The sequence below is a fragment of the Phodopus roborovskii genome, unplaced genomic scaffold (genome assembly GCF_943737965.1).
Source record: "Phodopus roborovskii unplaced genomic scaffold, PHOROB, whole genome shotgun sequence".
Classification (NCBI taxonomy): domain Eukaryota; kingdom Metazoa; phylum Chordata; class Mammalia; order Rodentia; family Cricetidae; genus Phodopus; species Phodopus roborovskii.
In genome coordinates, this window is record NW_026126516.1 from 2190898 (window position 1) to 2205852 (window position 14955).

General features: G+C 50.7%; 1 protein-coding gene across 2 annotated transcripts in view; it reads right to left on the bottom strand.

Moving 5' to 3' along the window:
• Positions 1–1284: 1284 nt before the first annotated feature.
• Ccdc88c (coiled-coil domain containing 88C) overlaps positions 1285–14955 on the bottom strand; it is a 115513-nt gene continuing 101842 nt past the window's right edge. For both annotated transcript variants that reach the window (XM_051196472.1, XM_051196473.1), the window contains 5 exons: positions 11722–11910; positions 9945–10013; positions 6917–6985; positions 6025–6314; positions 1285–3491 (listed from right to left, as the gene is read on the bottom strand). In XM_051196472.1, the coding sequence (XP_051052429.1) occupies positions 2505–3491; positions 6025–6314; positions 6917–6985; positions 9945–10013; positions 11722–11910 (1604 nt within the window). In that variant the 3' untranslated portion in view covers positions 1285–2504. The remainder of the gene's footprint in view (positions 3492–6024; positions 6315–6916; positions 6986–9944; positions 10014–11721; positions 11911–14955) is intronic.

Sequence of the window (14955 nt, forward strand, 5' to 3'; positions counted from 1 at the left end):
CAGTCACGTGTGTGCAGATCTAGAATTCCAAAGGAGACGAGGGCTGAGGATGTCAGCTCTTGAGTCTCCTGGGAATGGCCTGTAATTAGAATTGTGGATGTGTAGGAGCTTGTCAGGACATGATGACTGATGGGAAGCCTAGGTGTACAGGAGTCAGTCTGAAGAGTGCAGGGTGTGGCTACTAGAGAGACCCAGAGAGGGGAGTGTTTCAAAGGGAAGGTCACCTGGGGTGGATGCACCAGAGTGAACAGACTGCAACAGTAGTCTTTAAGTTAGATAGAACTAGAGTGGGCTGAAGAGAGACCAGAACCAGGGCCCTAGCACTGGGAGAGGAGGCCTGGGATGAAAGAGCTAGGCAAGGGCAGGACAAAGGTCTAGCATGATCTCTAAACATAGTCGAGAGGAGGATCAAGACCAAACTTGGGTTTCTGTAGGGCACAACAGACGGTGTCAAGTGGATAAGGAGCTTGGGGAGTGGAGCTGAGAAGCTGAAGTGCAGGAAGGCGGGCTTCATGTCTGAAGCTTCTAGAAGGTTTACATTTGTGAGTGCAGGGGAGGTGTGTGGAGGGAAGAGAAGTGACTGAGGGAACCCAGGGCAGCCCACAGGCTCTCTGTGGATGTGTCGATGTGGGAAGGCTGTCCCAGAAGGGACACAGTCGTGAGATAAAGGCTGCCAACAACAAGGCATGACTGGCCAGGTGTCAAATCCTACAAAGGCCACACAGAGTGAAGCCTGCCAAGTGACTACTCTACCGATAGCAGTTCCCACCAAGCAGCCAGATCCAACAGACTGCAGAGCCTCAGGAAGGGAGGGCAGGCCCAGGAGGCAAGTGTGGCTCACACAGGAAGTCTGGTGAAGGAGGAAGGAAACTTGAAACACCAGGTGGACCAGGAAACAGAACAAGGTCCGGTTACCTGGGAGATTTATATATTTTTTTTCCCATTCCATCCCTCCACCCACCCACCAGATTTAAGACGCAAATCTGAGATCTAGCACTTGGGAATTGTGTATCTTTGGGAAAATGAAATGTGGACGCTGCCTGCCCCACTGGGACTCACCTGACACTGACTGATGTGACACGGACCATGGGAGCTGCTGTCACTTACAGGATACTTCTGTTCTTTCCATTTGTCTTGCTGGCTGTGCAGCTTTCCCATACCCAATGACTCAGCCACCTATGGACTCCCACAGCTGAGGAGGCTGGGGTGTGGGAGCTGGAAGCCCTAGTTTGTGGTAGGCCACTGCATGCGGCCATGGTTCAGGGAAGAAAACCAGGACTCACCCAGGTTCCATTCCATTTTATTACGGCCCTGCCCTTGTCTCCCAAGACGAATGGCTATTTAACACAACCCAAACACCCTTACCATGGATCTTGTTAACATTCAGAGGTCTCCCTGTTTCTTTCTCAGCACATTACATCAAAACAGAAAATAAATCGTTTAGTCCATCCCAGGAAAAGCACCATTACAACAGGAAACAAAGCATGTCAGGGATTGGACCAGACACACAAACAGCAGGCAGAGCCTGATAGAATAACTTCCAACATAACAGGAAATAAATAGGCCCCCCCAGAGCATATACATTTGCACATATATATGGATATATATATTCATGTGTGTACATATATATTAAAGAAATTTGGTTTCTACCCCCAAAGTTACTCAGAAATAATAACATTCCATCTCATCTAAGGAAGGCTGGCTGCAACAGCCACACTACAAAGCAAGTGTGGTTTTGGCCCTCCTTCTGTGTACTAATTATGCCTGTCAGACAGTCCCTCACTGGGACACACATTCAACATCTCTGCTTCACACTCTAGGCCTAGCACATCCAGTGTTTGTAGGAAAGTGAGCCTGGCAAGTCCCAAAAGGCTGGTCCCTGGGTAGCCTCAAAACCCACTAAGCAGAGCCTAGCCCCTGTGGCTGGTCCTGAAGCTTTGCCCTGTTTGGAGCCCAGGTCGGGGTGGCAATGGTCCTGGGTTGAACAGCAAGCCCTGCTCTGGACTTTGCCCAAAGCCCTGCAGATCTTTGCAGTTCACCCAGTTTAAGCTTTTCCTAAATCAATGGCCGAGGCAGGAGTAGAGTTTCTCAGCACACTGCCAGCTCTGTGAGCCTGGTATACATGCATGTAATTCACATGTGCACACACTCTTTAACGGAGGTCGGCAGGTTGCAAATGAGTATTTCACTCAAGTAGTGTCTGTTTCTGCGTAAACTGGTTTTGCCAATGAATTCTAAGCAGTCCCAGTGCTAAATAGATTTGTCCAATTAGACACCAGCTGCTGGAAGCTGTAGCTACAGAAGATAAGTTACAGGCCCTGGAGAGTAATCCTCTTAGGTTTTGGCACAGTGTTTCTATCAACCAATGGGATGACTGTGTGGGAACCCCATTCCACATTCTATACCCTTTCCTGGCACCCTGGGCAAATAGGAGAAAAGGCCATTGGAATCAGAAGGCGCACAAGTAGTTTAGCGTTTGTTAGCTGCAGATCCAATGACAAGAGTCACACACAACCATACTCATACCACACTGTTTGTGGGTCCCCACCCGGCTCTGGGGATGCTGGTGTGCTCTTTGAGCTGCTCCCTTGACTGAAGTCATCAGGGCCCCGGTTCACATGGGGAGCCAAGTCAGGAGACCTACCAGGGCTTTTGGTCAGGAGCCCCTCACTGTAGCCATGCCCTGGGCACCCATCTCCTTCTGAGGTGCTGAGCCCTGCTCGCACGGGAGCGACGGTGGCTACCTCCCCTGAGTGTGGTGGCACTTTGGGTTTTGTCCTGACAGCAGGAGCCACGGTGGGAGGAAAGTGCTGGCCCGGGGGGCTGCTACATGCAGTGGCAAGGGCTGGGGCTGTGGCGGATTGCTGCAGTGGGGCCAGCCTCTCCTCCTTCGGTGGGGCCAGAGAGAAGCGCCTTGTGTCCAACGGTCGGCCACGGCTACCTGGGCCTGGAGAGGAGCAGTCAGCTTTTCCTACCAGCGGAGTCCGCTCCCGGGCTAAGCTGTGGGAGCCCTGCAGGCTGAGGCTGCTTGTGTCTCTGGTCCCTGCGGCCTCAGGACACCCTGGCTTCTGAGGAGACTCTGACCTGCAGGCTTCTGGCCCACTGGCCCGGAGGAGGTCAGCTGAAGCCAAGCTGAAGGCTCTACTCAGAGATGCGCTTCGGCTGGCAGGCATGTGGCAAGTCGGGGGCATTGGGACTTGTCTGGGTCTACCCAGAGACAGGCTCTGGGGAGGCTGGACCTGTCTCGAAGGGACCCCGGCCAGAGCCTCAGCCTCAGATGGTCTCAAATTGGGTTTTACATAATGCCCTGGCTTCAGCTGCTGCCCTTCAGAGGAGTTGACCGACATCTTGGTGGTGGGAGCCACGAAGCTGGTGGGCATCTTGGCTCCATCTTTCCTAGCTGGTGGTCTTGGCTGGCCTCCTGTGGCTGGAGGATCATGGGCCTTTCGGAAGTAGTCACTAAGAAGGTCGTTACGGCCACCGGGAGTGTCCTGGGGAGAGGAGAGAAGAGAAAATTAGGCCATTTCTGTTTCTGATGGGCTTCTGGGCATGCCCAGAAGCAGACTGGGAAGAACGGTCAGGAGTAGAGGGTAAGGAATGCCAGGCACCACCCAGCTCCTAACTGTTCAAGCAGACATAGAGGGAAGTGACTTCCTACAAAGCCATCATTTTTAATGTCGGTAATGAGACCTGGCCCACGGTCTGCTGTTTCAGCTGTTCTCCTCGCCTACGGTATACAGAGCAGGGGTGAGGCGGCTTTGGAGGCAGCAGGTGAACCAGCCCTTCTTTCTCTACCCATCCCACAGGCTTGGGCACTCACGAGGACAGGAAAGAAACAAGACACACACCAGGAATGGCATTGCCACCCACATCTTCCTCCTGAGGACGGGAAGAGAGCTGGGAAGGGAGGGAGAAGCCAGAGAGCTGGAGGGCCCACAAGTGGATGCAGCTCATCCAAGCTCCCTTAGGGCTCTGCTTCTCCTATCCAGGTTACCCTAAAAATAAGCAGAGCTATCGGAGGCAAAGGTCTGTGATGTTGCGGGGGCCTGTAGCCATTAGCTAGCATCTCACAGGCCAGCAGAGGCATCAGTCAAGGTGAGGTGTTTTTTCCAAGGCTGGCAAGACAGCTCAGTGAGTAAATATGCCTGCCACCAAGGCTGACAACCTGAGTTAGGTCCCCAGGACCCACTGAAGGAAGGAGAAAACCTCTGCTATCCACATGTGCCACCGTGCACCTGTCCAAACACACACACAGATAATTTCAATGGGAAGAGGAAGAGACGATAGCTCAGACAGGATGTAAGGGTCAGGGGCTCCAAGATCCTGCTGTGATCTGCAGTGGTGCCAAGTTAAAGGATGGACCAGTCCAGTGGCTTAGGAGCCATCTGTACTCCAGAAAGGTGGTACTTTCTGACACACTATGGATGCTGTAGCATCTAGGAAGAGCTGTGACTGTTAATGTCCACAGATGTCATTTATCACCTGTGCCACCAGGCTTGTTCTACGCTTCATCTACAAAACAAACAAACAAACAAACAAAAGAAACAAACAAGCAAAAAACAAAACTGAAGCCCACATCACCTGTTGTAGAACATTCCTTTACCCTGTGTGAAGATCTCCAGTACCTGGCATGGAGCTAGCACATGACTGACAGAAATACAAATGCAGTGAGCCCAGGACCATGCTTCATGTTTCTCTCCTGTGCTGACCATGAAGCCAGGCACTGAGCAAACTTCTAGAGGAGCTGATTGGCTTTATTTGTGGAGAGTAGGCACCATGCCTACTGCCCAATGGACACCAGGTATTCAATGAACACTCATGAAAAGTATTTTATATTACTCTCCATGCCTCTGTGCTCTCTTAGTACAGGCCGTAGATTTTACTACATGTATGAAATCTGTTTACTAAAGGGGGGAAGACTGAAGCATTAACTCAACAGTCCTCAAGGTCAAGATGGTGAATTTCACTCAAAAACCCCAAGAGCTCACACAGACGGCATACTACATCCTATGGGTGGCCCTGAAGAGCACAGAGGAGGGTCTGTCAGCAGGTGGTTATGGGGCGAGGAGGGTGTGAGACGCCGATGAGCAAGTCAGCATGATGGAGCCCTGAACCCAATCCAGCTAGTTTCTCAAAGGTAGGGGTAGAGGTGTGTGTGTGTGTGTGTGTGTGTGTGTGTGTGTGTGCGCGCGCGCATGTGTGCACATGTGTTTAAATGTGCGTGCATGTGTGCTTGCATGTGTTGCTGGAGCTCGAACCCAGGATCCTGCCCAAGCCAGGCAAATACTCTACTAATTATGCCTCCAGCACGTTGCAGCCTATTCTCACAATGTGTGAGCCAACAAGTCTTTGGGGGGTGGGTGGGTAATGCATTACGTGTGTGATGTGTGTGTCTGAATGCAATTGCAATGCAATGTGCAGACATGTATGTGGAGGCCACGGAAAAACCTCTTCTAATGCCGACCACCTTCATGTTGTCTTTTTCTGACCTGAAGCTCACCAATTAGCATAGCGGGCCGGCCAGTGAGCTGCAGGGGTCTGCGCGTCACTGCCTTTTCAATACAAGGGTCATAAGGGGATTGCAACCATGCCCAGCTCAAGCAAGTTTTCTAAGCAACTGAACAAAAATATTAACAAAACAAACAAATAAACCAAGCAGACTAGGAATGGCACAAAGCCCTGGGCTCAATCCCTAGCAATAACCCTCCCCCACCCCATTACCCCCCTCTGTTTCATCAAGGAATGTGAAATCATATAGAACTCAAACGTCACTGCATGTAAGCACAGTTGTGCCAGCAATAGCCCAAGCCTGCCTTCTCTACAGGGGCAGACCAAAACTGCTATAACCAAGGCTCTGTGGTCCTTCAAAAGCCCTTCCAAGTTTGCCAGTGGCTGCTGGAGATGACACGGGCTATACCAGCTTGGCTTCTAAGGGAAAAGCAGCCTCGGGGCCCGAGGGCCAGTTCACAGTGATCTTTTGGCTAGCGGCACTCAATACCAGCCCAGCTGGCCCAGAGAACTCACATGGGTAGGAGAGGTGCGGTTACTCTCCTCTAAAAATTCCTCCAATGTGACCATCTCACTGCTGGGTGAGGCTGAGCGGGGCTGTGCCCCAGTGTGGGCTGGAGCTGCAACCCTCTTCTGGGTATTCTCCTGGGGGACAGGCCCATTCCGGAGTGGAGGGTACTCATGGCGGCTGAGAATACCGCGTCCTGGGGTGCTAGCATCCCGGGACAGTGTGCTGGGGTCCCTGCTGGGAATCAGGTCTGAGCTGCTGAAGCTGTCACACCGGCTGTGCAGACGGTCAGAAGAACCTGGGAGAGTAATATGGGGCGCACATCAGCCTTGGCTCGGTCCCACCCCCTGCAGATCACCTAAAGCTACCCCAGCTCAGAAACCCTGCCCCCAAGCCCTGGGCACTACTGCCACCCAGATGGAGTCCTTCTGCGGCCATTAACACTATATTCTGACTCGTAACAAACCGATGAAAAGTAAAAACAGAAAACTCTCACCAAAACTGAAAACTGTACTTAAAAATTTTTCTAACTACTAGATAGCAGGCAATATTTCTTCATGTTTTATTAGTTTTTATTTAGTTTTTTATTTGTTTGAGACAGGATTTCTCTGTAGCTTTGGAGCCTGTCCTGAAACTAGCTCTTGTAGACTGGGCTGGTCTTGAACTCACAGAGATCCGCCTGCCTCTGTCTCCCTGAGTGCTGGGATTAAAGGTGAGCGCCGCCGCCACCACCACCCAGCTTTATTTAGTTAAGTTTTTTTTTTTTTAAACTGTCTCTCATCACCCAGGCTGGTAACCTTGGAAGTCCAGATCCTCCTGCCTTTACCTCCCAGGCACTAGGATTACAGGCATACACTCAGTTTATGCAGTACTGGGGACTGAATTCAGGGAGAGCCTTACCTTTGAGGCTCAGAGGTGAGCTGTTGCTGGATGTGTTCCTGCTACTCTCCAAGCTGTTTGGCCGAGATGCTGAGAAGAAATGACTATTTAATACAAAGGGCCAATGACCAGATGGGTCCCAGGTTAACATCCCAACTCAAGGAAGAAAGCATAACGCAATTCTACACCAGTTCAGGCCAGTGTTCTCAGGCAGAAAGGTCTGCAGGATGCTGCATATCTTCTTCTGAGGCAAGTGGCTTCAGCAACAGAGAGCTAGACACAGCACTCAGCAGGCTAGACACAGTCGACAAAGCTAGGTCTCTATTTGTCACCAGGTCTAGGCATCTAGTTTAAAACGGTAACAAAACAGGCCACATCGCAGAATTCCAGTACAAAAAGTACATAAGGGCTCCTCTGGGCAAGGCCAGGGTTGGAGTTTAGAGACTACCTCTCTTACTGCACAGAACTTTCCGGAACCCACACTGAAAGTCCTTTCCTAAACAGCAGTGAGGTACTGTATATGACAGCGAGTGCTTTGCATGCGGCAGCATGTGTCTAAGCATCTCCTTTAGGTAAGCACAGGGTGCCATGGCGGAGGGGCCGCTCTACATGCTGTCTACTTTTCTTCAGGTCCTTCAGTCACCTGCCTCCAACAGTCATCTGCTCTAAACGGAAAACTCAAGGCTGCTAGTGACAAAGGAAGCACTCAGCCCTTGTAGCCACAAGTGTCAGCCCGAGCTGCTGCAGACATCAACCTGCTTCAGATTCCAGAAGGATGGCACATCACTCCTTGCCTTGGGTGGACCATCCCTTCTAGGGTCTGCAGAGCCATCCCGATCCCCCTGCAGTAGCGTGTACCAGTGTCAGGGGAGAAAACACTGCTGCTTCTGGGCTCTGAACCCCGAGGGACAGGGGCAATGTTCCAATGTCTCTGCGGGCCCAGCCCCGGAGTCAAGTGCAGGCATATAGCAGAAACACTACAAGGCTTGATGTCCCCAAGGAGCATCAACTTGGGTCCCAAGCAAAGTGATCCTGAGTATGATCCCATAAACCATATGGTCAAGAGAACCAACCACTGCATTTGCCCTCTGACCTCCATCCTCATGTGCACACGCACGCATGCACACACACACACAAATGAATACATGTTTAAAAATAATGAATGTTTTAAAAATTAAAAGCAGTAGGCTAGTGGGAAGGCTCAGCAGGTAAACCTTTACCCGCCACCAAGCTTGATGGCCTGAGTTCAATCCCAGGACCCACATGGTAGAAGAGAACAAATTCCTGCAAGTTGTCCTCTGACCTCTGTGCGTGCCCTCGCACACATAACATACCATACATAAACACGTTGCTTTGAGTAAGCGTCAGACCCTAGAAGTGTAGGGAGAAATTCCTCAACAGGGAAACCGTGGAGGCTTACATGGGTTCAGTTTCTGTCTGACGTGCTCGGAGTAGTCGAGGGAGCCAGCATTGTCTCCTACCCACTGTTTAGAGAGCGTGACACTGTTAGCGTTAGTGATTCGTGAGTAAGACAGACTCTTTAATGAGGCCGTTGGCCCAGGAGCCTGTCTGTCCACCCAGAGTGGGGCACCCTATAGTAGGTGGGCGCCCTTCCAAGAGCACCAGCTTCTCTGTTTGGCATATGGAATGAAAAGAATTGTTCGATGAGCACAGGTGAGCCGGCATGGTGGTTCAAACCTGTAATCCCAGCTCTCAGGAGGCTCAAACGGGAGGGTGTGAGTTCAAAGCTACCCTAAACCACCTGGTAAAGCACTAACTCACAATTAAACCAAAATTAAATAATAATCGTTGTTGTTTCCCTTTAGTGCCACCCAGTGCATTTGTTTCTGACTGGCCCTCCACCGAGAGTCTTGGTCTAGTACTGTCCCCAAGCTTCTGAGTCGTGTTTGGCTCACCCGCTGAGCCTTCCCACTAGCCCACTGCTTTTAATTTTTAAAACATTCATTATTTTTAAACATGTATTCATTTGTGTGTGTGTGTGTGTGCACGCGCGCACGCACACGCGTGCATGTGCACATGAGGATGGAGGTCAGAGGGCAAATGCAGCGGTTGGTTCTCTCCTTTGACCATATGGTTTATGGGATCACACTCAGGTTGCCAGGCCTGCACTTGGGACATGCTCTTGCACACTGAGCCATTTTGTCAACCCCCTTGGAATTACTTTTTAAAAACCAAGACCTGGGGCTGGAGGGACGGCTGAGCATTTAAGGGGACCAGTTCTTCCAGAGGCCCTGGGTTCAATTCCCAGCACCCACATGGTGGCTCATAACTACCTATGACTCCAGTTCCAGGGAATCCCACACTCTCTTCTGGCCTCCTGGGGTACTAGGCACACATGCAGTACACAGACATATACACAGGGAGAACATGCATGCACATAAAATAAAAATAAAAACAGACTGGGGGTGGTAGCTCACTGGGTATAGTGTTTGTCTTGTATGCCTGAAGGCTGGGCTCAAGGACGGAAGGACACATGGGAGGGAGAGAGAAATGAAAGCGGACAGATGGAAACCAAAGCGACTTGTAGTTCTGAGAAGCCTGGGAGGGTGTTCTCTGTTCTGTCATCTGCGGAAACTCACAACATCCACAGGCAGGTGAGAAGTGTGTCTAATACTGGGATTTTATAAACTCGGTGTTACCATGGGCATTTGGGACCCAGGCCAAGAGCAAAGAGCAGGCCTTCTTAAAACACGCTCCCTGCATTGGTCACCGGACTCACCGGCAAACCTGGGGATGCTGTACAGCAAGGCACGCCAAGAGTTCAGAACCTGAGGCTTCTAGGGGGCAGCGAACCCCCTAGCTGTAGAGGCTGCAAGTAGGAACTGCGTGATGAAGCTCCCGGGCAGGGCAGAGAAGGCAAGCTCAGAGGCTGCAGCCCCGCGCCCCTGTGCCCCCATTCCCCACGTGCACTGGGACAATTCCACTCTGACCTCTTTTGTGTGTTAGATCTCCATGATATGCATGATGCTCAACGTAAACGCAAAGTGCTAGTCACAAAAACCCACCTGACACCACTCCGGCCACTCACCTGGCTGCCTGTGGTAGGGGCCCTCAGGCTCCATGGAAGGCTCGCAGAGGTTGTCATCTGAATTACAACCTAAAGTGAGAATAAAGTTAACGTACCTGGGTTCTAGAACGCCTACAACCCACAAGGAAAACCCTGGGGACCCTGGCTGCATGAGCAACTTGGGCCTTTGTTTAGCCCCCCGAATCAAGGTAAGGTTCAAGTCTTGGGGTGAGGGAGGGCATGTTTGGTGATCCCACTCCTCTGTCTACATGGGAAGAGGAGACGAGCTAATGCGCTGGACTGATCCCGCATAACTCAAGTCACACTTTGTGCTTGTGCCTGAAGGGCAGGTGAGCTCTGGCCTAGGGGCAGGTAATGGAGCTGAGTCTATTGCCCCAGGAACCCTTCCAACCCCAAAGCCAGCAGCACCAAAGACAGAGGGTGTGGAAACAATTCGTCTTTAGGGGCCACAATGCCATCAGGCGGCAGGAGGGAAGGAAAGAAAAAAGAGACAACTGGGACTCACCAGCAGAGGTGGGAGGGAGGGCGAGCCTGGAGCCTTCGGCCCCTAACAAGGTATCAGCAAGTCAGCAAGAGGCCTCGACCAGCTTGCCGGCTTCTATCTGAGCAGAATGTGGGTCATCTCTGGAAATATCTCCCTCCATATTGAAATCAGTTACTTAGCACTGGCAACAAGGGTCCAGACTGTGAACTCCGGGACCCCACGAGTGTCGCCGTGCATGCCTAAGCCTTCCAAGGCTGAGTGTGTAGGTGCAATCATACTCAGCTGTTTCTGCTTGCTTCCTTCTTTTCTCTTTCTTTTCTTTCTCTTTTGTATTTTTATCTTTCTTCAATTATAAGGATGGCAACTTCCAGCGTTCCTCTCCTGTTTACCATTTTACATTTTCAAATGCTTCTCTCTGCCGTCATTTCTTTCCTAATTCCTAGCACCCTGTTCTCACGGGCACTGTAACTGTTCTTTCCTTTTTTTAAAGATTTACATATTTATTTGTTCACTTATTATGTGTACAGCATTCTGCCTCCATGCATGCCTGCACACCAGAAGAGGGCACCAGATAGAGTGCTGGGACTTGAACTCGGGTCCTCTGGAAGAGCAGCCAGTGCTCTTAACCTCTGAGCCATCTCTCCAGCCCGGGCACTGTAACTTTTCTTATCACTGTTAGCATCTTAACACTTTCCCCTCAAAGCTTCCAAACACCCCAGTTTATTCTAGTGACTTCTGCATTGGCGTGTCCTCTGTTTGGGGCTGCAGGATCTCCTCGGGTATCCACAGAATTCTTGAGCCTCTGTGGGCTTCATCTGACATCTGGTCAAGCTCTTTGGCTGGGAATCGCATCAGCCATAGTGAGACTCACACAGATTTGGGGCCTGAGGTGTTCTAGGACACAGCATATCTGCAAAGCCCTCACTGATGTCGCTGTTTTCAGTATGGGACATTTGCCCTCGGTTCTGTCAACAGACTTACAGGTTAGAGACCCTCGCATTCACCTTCTCTGGAGAAAATACTTCCTGACTCCAGGGAGCTGCCTGGTATCAGACCAGCCCCGGTGCCACCAATGCCTGAATGCCCCTGCTGGTGGGTCCTGGTTTTTCTCTGGTACTTAGGCCTACTGATGGCTGAATTATTTATCCAAAGTCACTTGGCTGGTAAGTAGAGACAAGGCTTGCATCGACTTGTGACTCAGAAGTCTTCATCAGCTTTCCCCCTCTGTGAATATCCTTGGTCTTTAGAAGGGCCCCAGGCCCAGAGCTCACCATCTACAGAGGTCATACTCACCTTTGGTGCGGCCTGGGTGCTTGGGGACCGGGGTGGAGCTGGAAGGGGCTGACATGATGGCCGAGGTTGAAAAAGTCCGGGAGCCAGGCTCCGAGGGCCAGGATTTCACAGCCGGGTCAGTGGGGGTGTCTGTGCGGTCAATACTGCCTCCTCGTGGGGACCCTCGCTTTGGTTTTAGGTCCCCGGGGCCTGGGGCAGGAGACATTGAGAAATGAGGTTGTAAGCCAGTGCCGAGGCTGGGGAAGCGCATCAAGTCCTAAAGCAGGTGCAGCAGGGCACAGAGACCACAGAGACACAAGCTGGGTGGCCCCCGCTGCGGCTGAAAGAGGAGGCTAAGCCACACAGTTAGCACTGAGGGACGGGCAGGGAAGAAACATTAGTCAAGAGGAGAAATAAAACGTTGGTGGTCCAAATGCCAGCTGCAGGGTGCACTTTCTGTGGTCCTGTTCAGAACCAAGTCCTGTCTACACAGCCCAAGCAAATGCCTGCAGATGTTGTCTCCAGTCCTGCCACTGAGGTGCTAAGGGCCCTGCCAACTGGGTTCCTTGGGTGTCAAAAGGAAGTTCACTGACAAGCTCACAATAGTTTGTTCTCAGAAACAAAACAAGCAAACCCCAAAACTTCAATCTCTGCAGGGTGGTATTCAGCCCGTACCTTGGACTTTTTATGCAGTGTTAATTTCCTGCTATAAACATGTATACCAGTTGAAACTAAATAGTATTTTTTTTTAAAGCACCCCCTCCAAAAACAACAACAAAAACCCCTCAAATAAGCAGAGAGCCAAATAGGAGTGAGTCTGGGATCTCCAGATACAAGATATAATTGAGTGGAATGGCTGAGGACATGGTGAGAAGGCCGTGTGCTTGCACCGCATGGGTCAGACCCAGGGTTCGAGCCCCAGCACCTCAAAACAAAATAACCCCAAATAAACGAAAGAAAAACACGGGAGCATTCCTAACAGCTGGACGGGCCTTCTGTGCAATGCCTGCGCCACATGCCCAAGTGCCAGGCTGCAGGTAGAGGCCACGCTGACACACACTGGCCCTTGATCTTCGGGGCTCTTCTCTGTGTGGTTTCAAGGCCTAGATCCCAGGATCTGGACCAAGGGGAGATTGGATTTTGGATGATAACCCTGGTGAGAAGCAAGACTCAAGTCTGGTAGAATGAAGTGATGAGGCCTTCCTGTGGGTCAGGGGAAAACGAAGGTCCAGAAGGGTGGGAGATGGGCAGACAGACAGCATGAACACCAGACAGACCAGCACAACTCCAATAGCATGCGAGGAAGACAGACTGACGGCTTGCTGTTCTTAAAGACGGGGTCATAAGCTGAAATCAGTGGCAATGATAACCAACCTTAATGTTGTCATGGTTACAGGTTTGTGTGGTCACCTGATTTCTACAGTCACACTTGCTTTCCATGTGTAGCACGGTACTGACAATAACTTTCCTCTTTTAAGATAAAGTGAACCGCAAACGGCGGACCACTTTAAGGGAGAATATGTAATAGCCATACAGGAGACAGGGGGCCACGGCCCAAATCACAGAGCTGTGGTGGCAGATAGAAGCATGACAGTGGTGGTGACCTCGCTGGTCAGCATCTCCCCCCGTCTGGGTGTGACTTTTGTCCTGATATATGTTCTGTCTGCTATGGTCTTAATTTCAGCATCCAAGATGTCAGAGAATCACAATACAGTCACAAAAAGTCCAGTCTTGGCTGGGCAAAATCAGTTCAATTATTCAAAATGCTAGAGAAGAGCTAGCAATCACTCACAAACACAGACTGGGGGCTGGGAGCAGAAGCCAGTAGCTCTGTACTCTGACAAGGGAGGGGGCAAAGTTTAGCTGCTTAAAAATAAATCTCTAGAAGGGCGGCCCACTCGCCGGCGGGCGCTTAGCGACAACTGGCCACTCCCGCTTTGCACACAGGCACAACATAAGCTTGCAGATGCGGGGACGGGGGGACACGAGGTTCTTCACTTACTTAGTACATCCTGGGGTCCCCTAAAACTGTGCTGAAGAATGGTCCCGGGAGCATGACAACTCATCTTCTATTTTGCAATCAGAATCCACGATGGCTACTTTGTAACTGGGGTGAGGAACGGGGGCCCACCAGGGACCAATGGCCTTTAGGGACTAACTTCCTTTGGTGGGTAGTTTGAATTTCAGAAATGAAGGAGGGACACATGATGCAGACACACGGTAAAGGGGAGGGTCAGAAATCCCCGATGTCTGAGAGAGAGACAGACTCGTTGGGAGAGGATGGGATGTCGGAGGAGGACCAGAACCGCAGGCGTTTAGAGAGAGCCGGGTGGGCCGATGGAGACTTGTCTTTATCCTTGCTTTTGCTTCTCAAAAAGGGACTCTTTTTGCGCTGGGATGCTAAATCGTTATCATTGTGATAACCCAAAAGAGGAGAAACAAAAGACAAACACATGAAATTAACAATAATCACAAATGAGTTTGGGTTAGCAAGGTGAACACAGGAAAGTGGAACCCTGTCTAAGCAACACCCAACACCTGGGCCAGAACCACGTACGCGCCGACTCAATTTAATTTAGTGGCAGCCTGGTGCCAACCATTACTCATGAAGCGCATCAGGAGAACTATACCCTGCCGCAGGAGCTGCCGGTTTAGATGATTTTTCAATTTCAGTGTGTTAAATTATTAAATAAGAATGCTTATTAACACGGAAGCCAGCTCCTCTTACTCATTCATTTTAATGACAGGCTCCCTGACAACTCATCGGACACGCCTAATGACACGCTGGCCCGCTGTCAGGGTACAGTCTACCCAAAGCACTCACAATAGGGTGTAATTCTAGAATCGCCTCCTTTGGCAACGTGAGTTTAGAGACACTCAAATGTCTTCTTCCTACCCCGAGGCCTGGGGAATTATCTCCTTTCAGATGCCCCCATGCTTTCCACTCCTTAGCCGTTCAGGTGCAGACGCCACAAAGCAGACAACTGATCTAAGCTCCCGAACAAACCTTTCAGTGGCATTAACCTGTCCGACAGATTTCTGGTTTAGGATTAAAGTGGAGACCAGGGTCTCTGCTATTTCTTTTGCTACAGCGCCACCTGGTGGTCAAATCCCACGTTAGGGAATAAGGGGCCTGGGTTTGTGACCACAGCTGAGGCTTGGATCTCTATTTGTATATCAGCTTCACCTTCTCAGTGTTACCTTCAAGAGTCCATTTTCTAAAAAATAAGTAATATAACAAATGGACAGTAATCA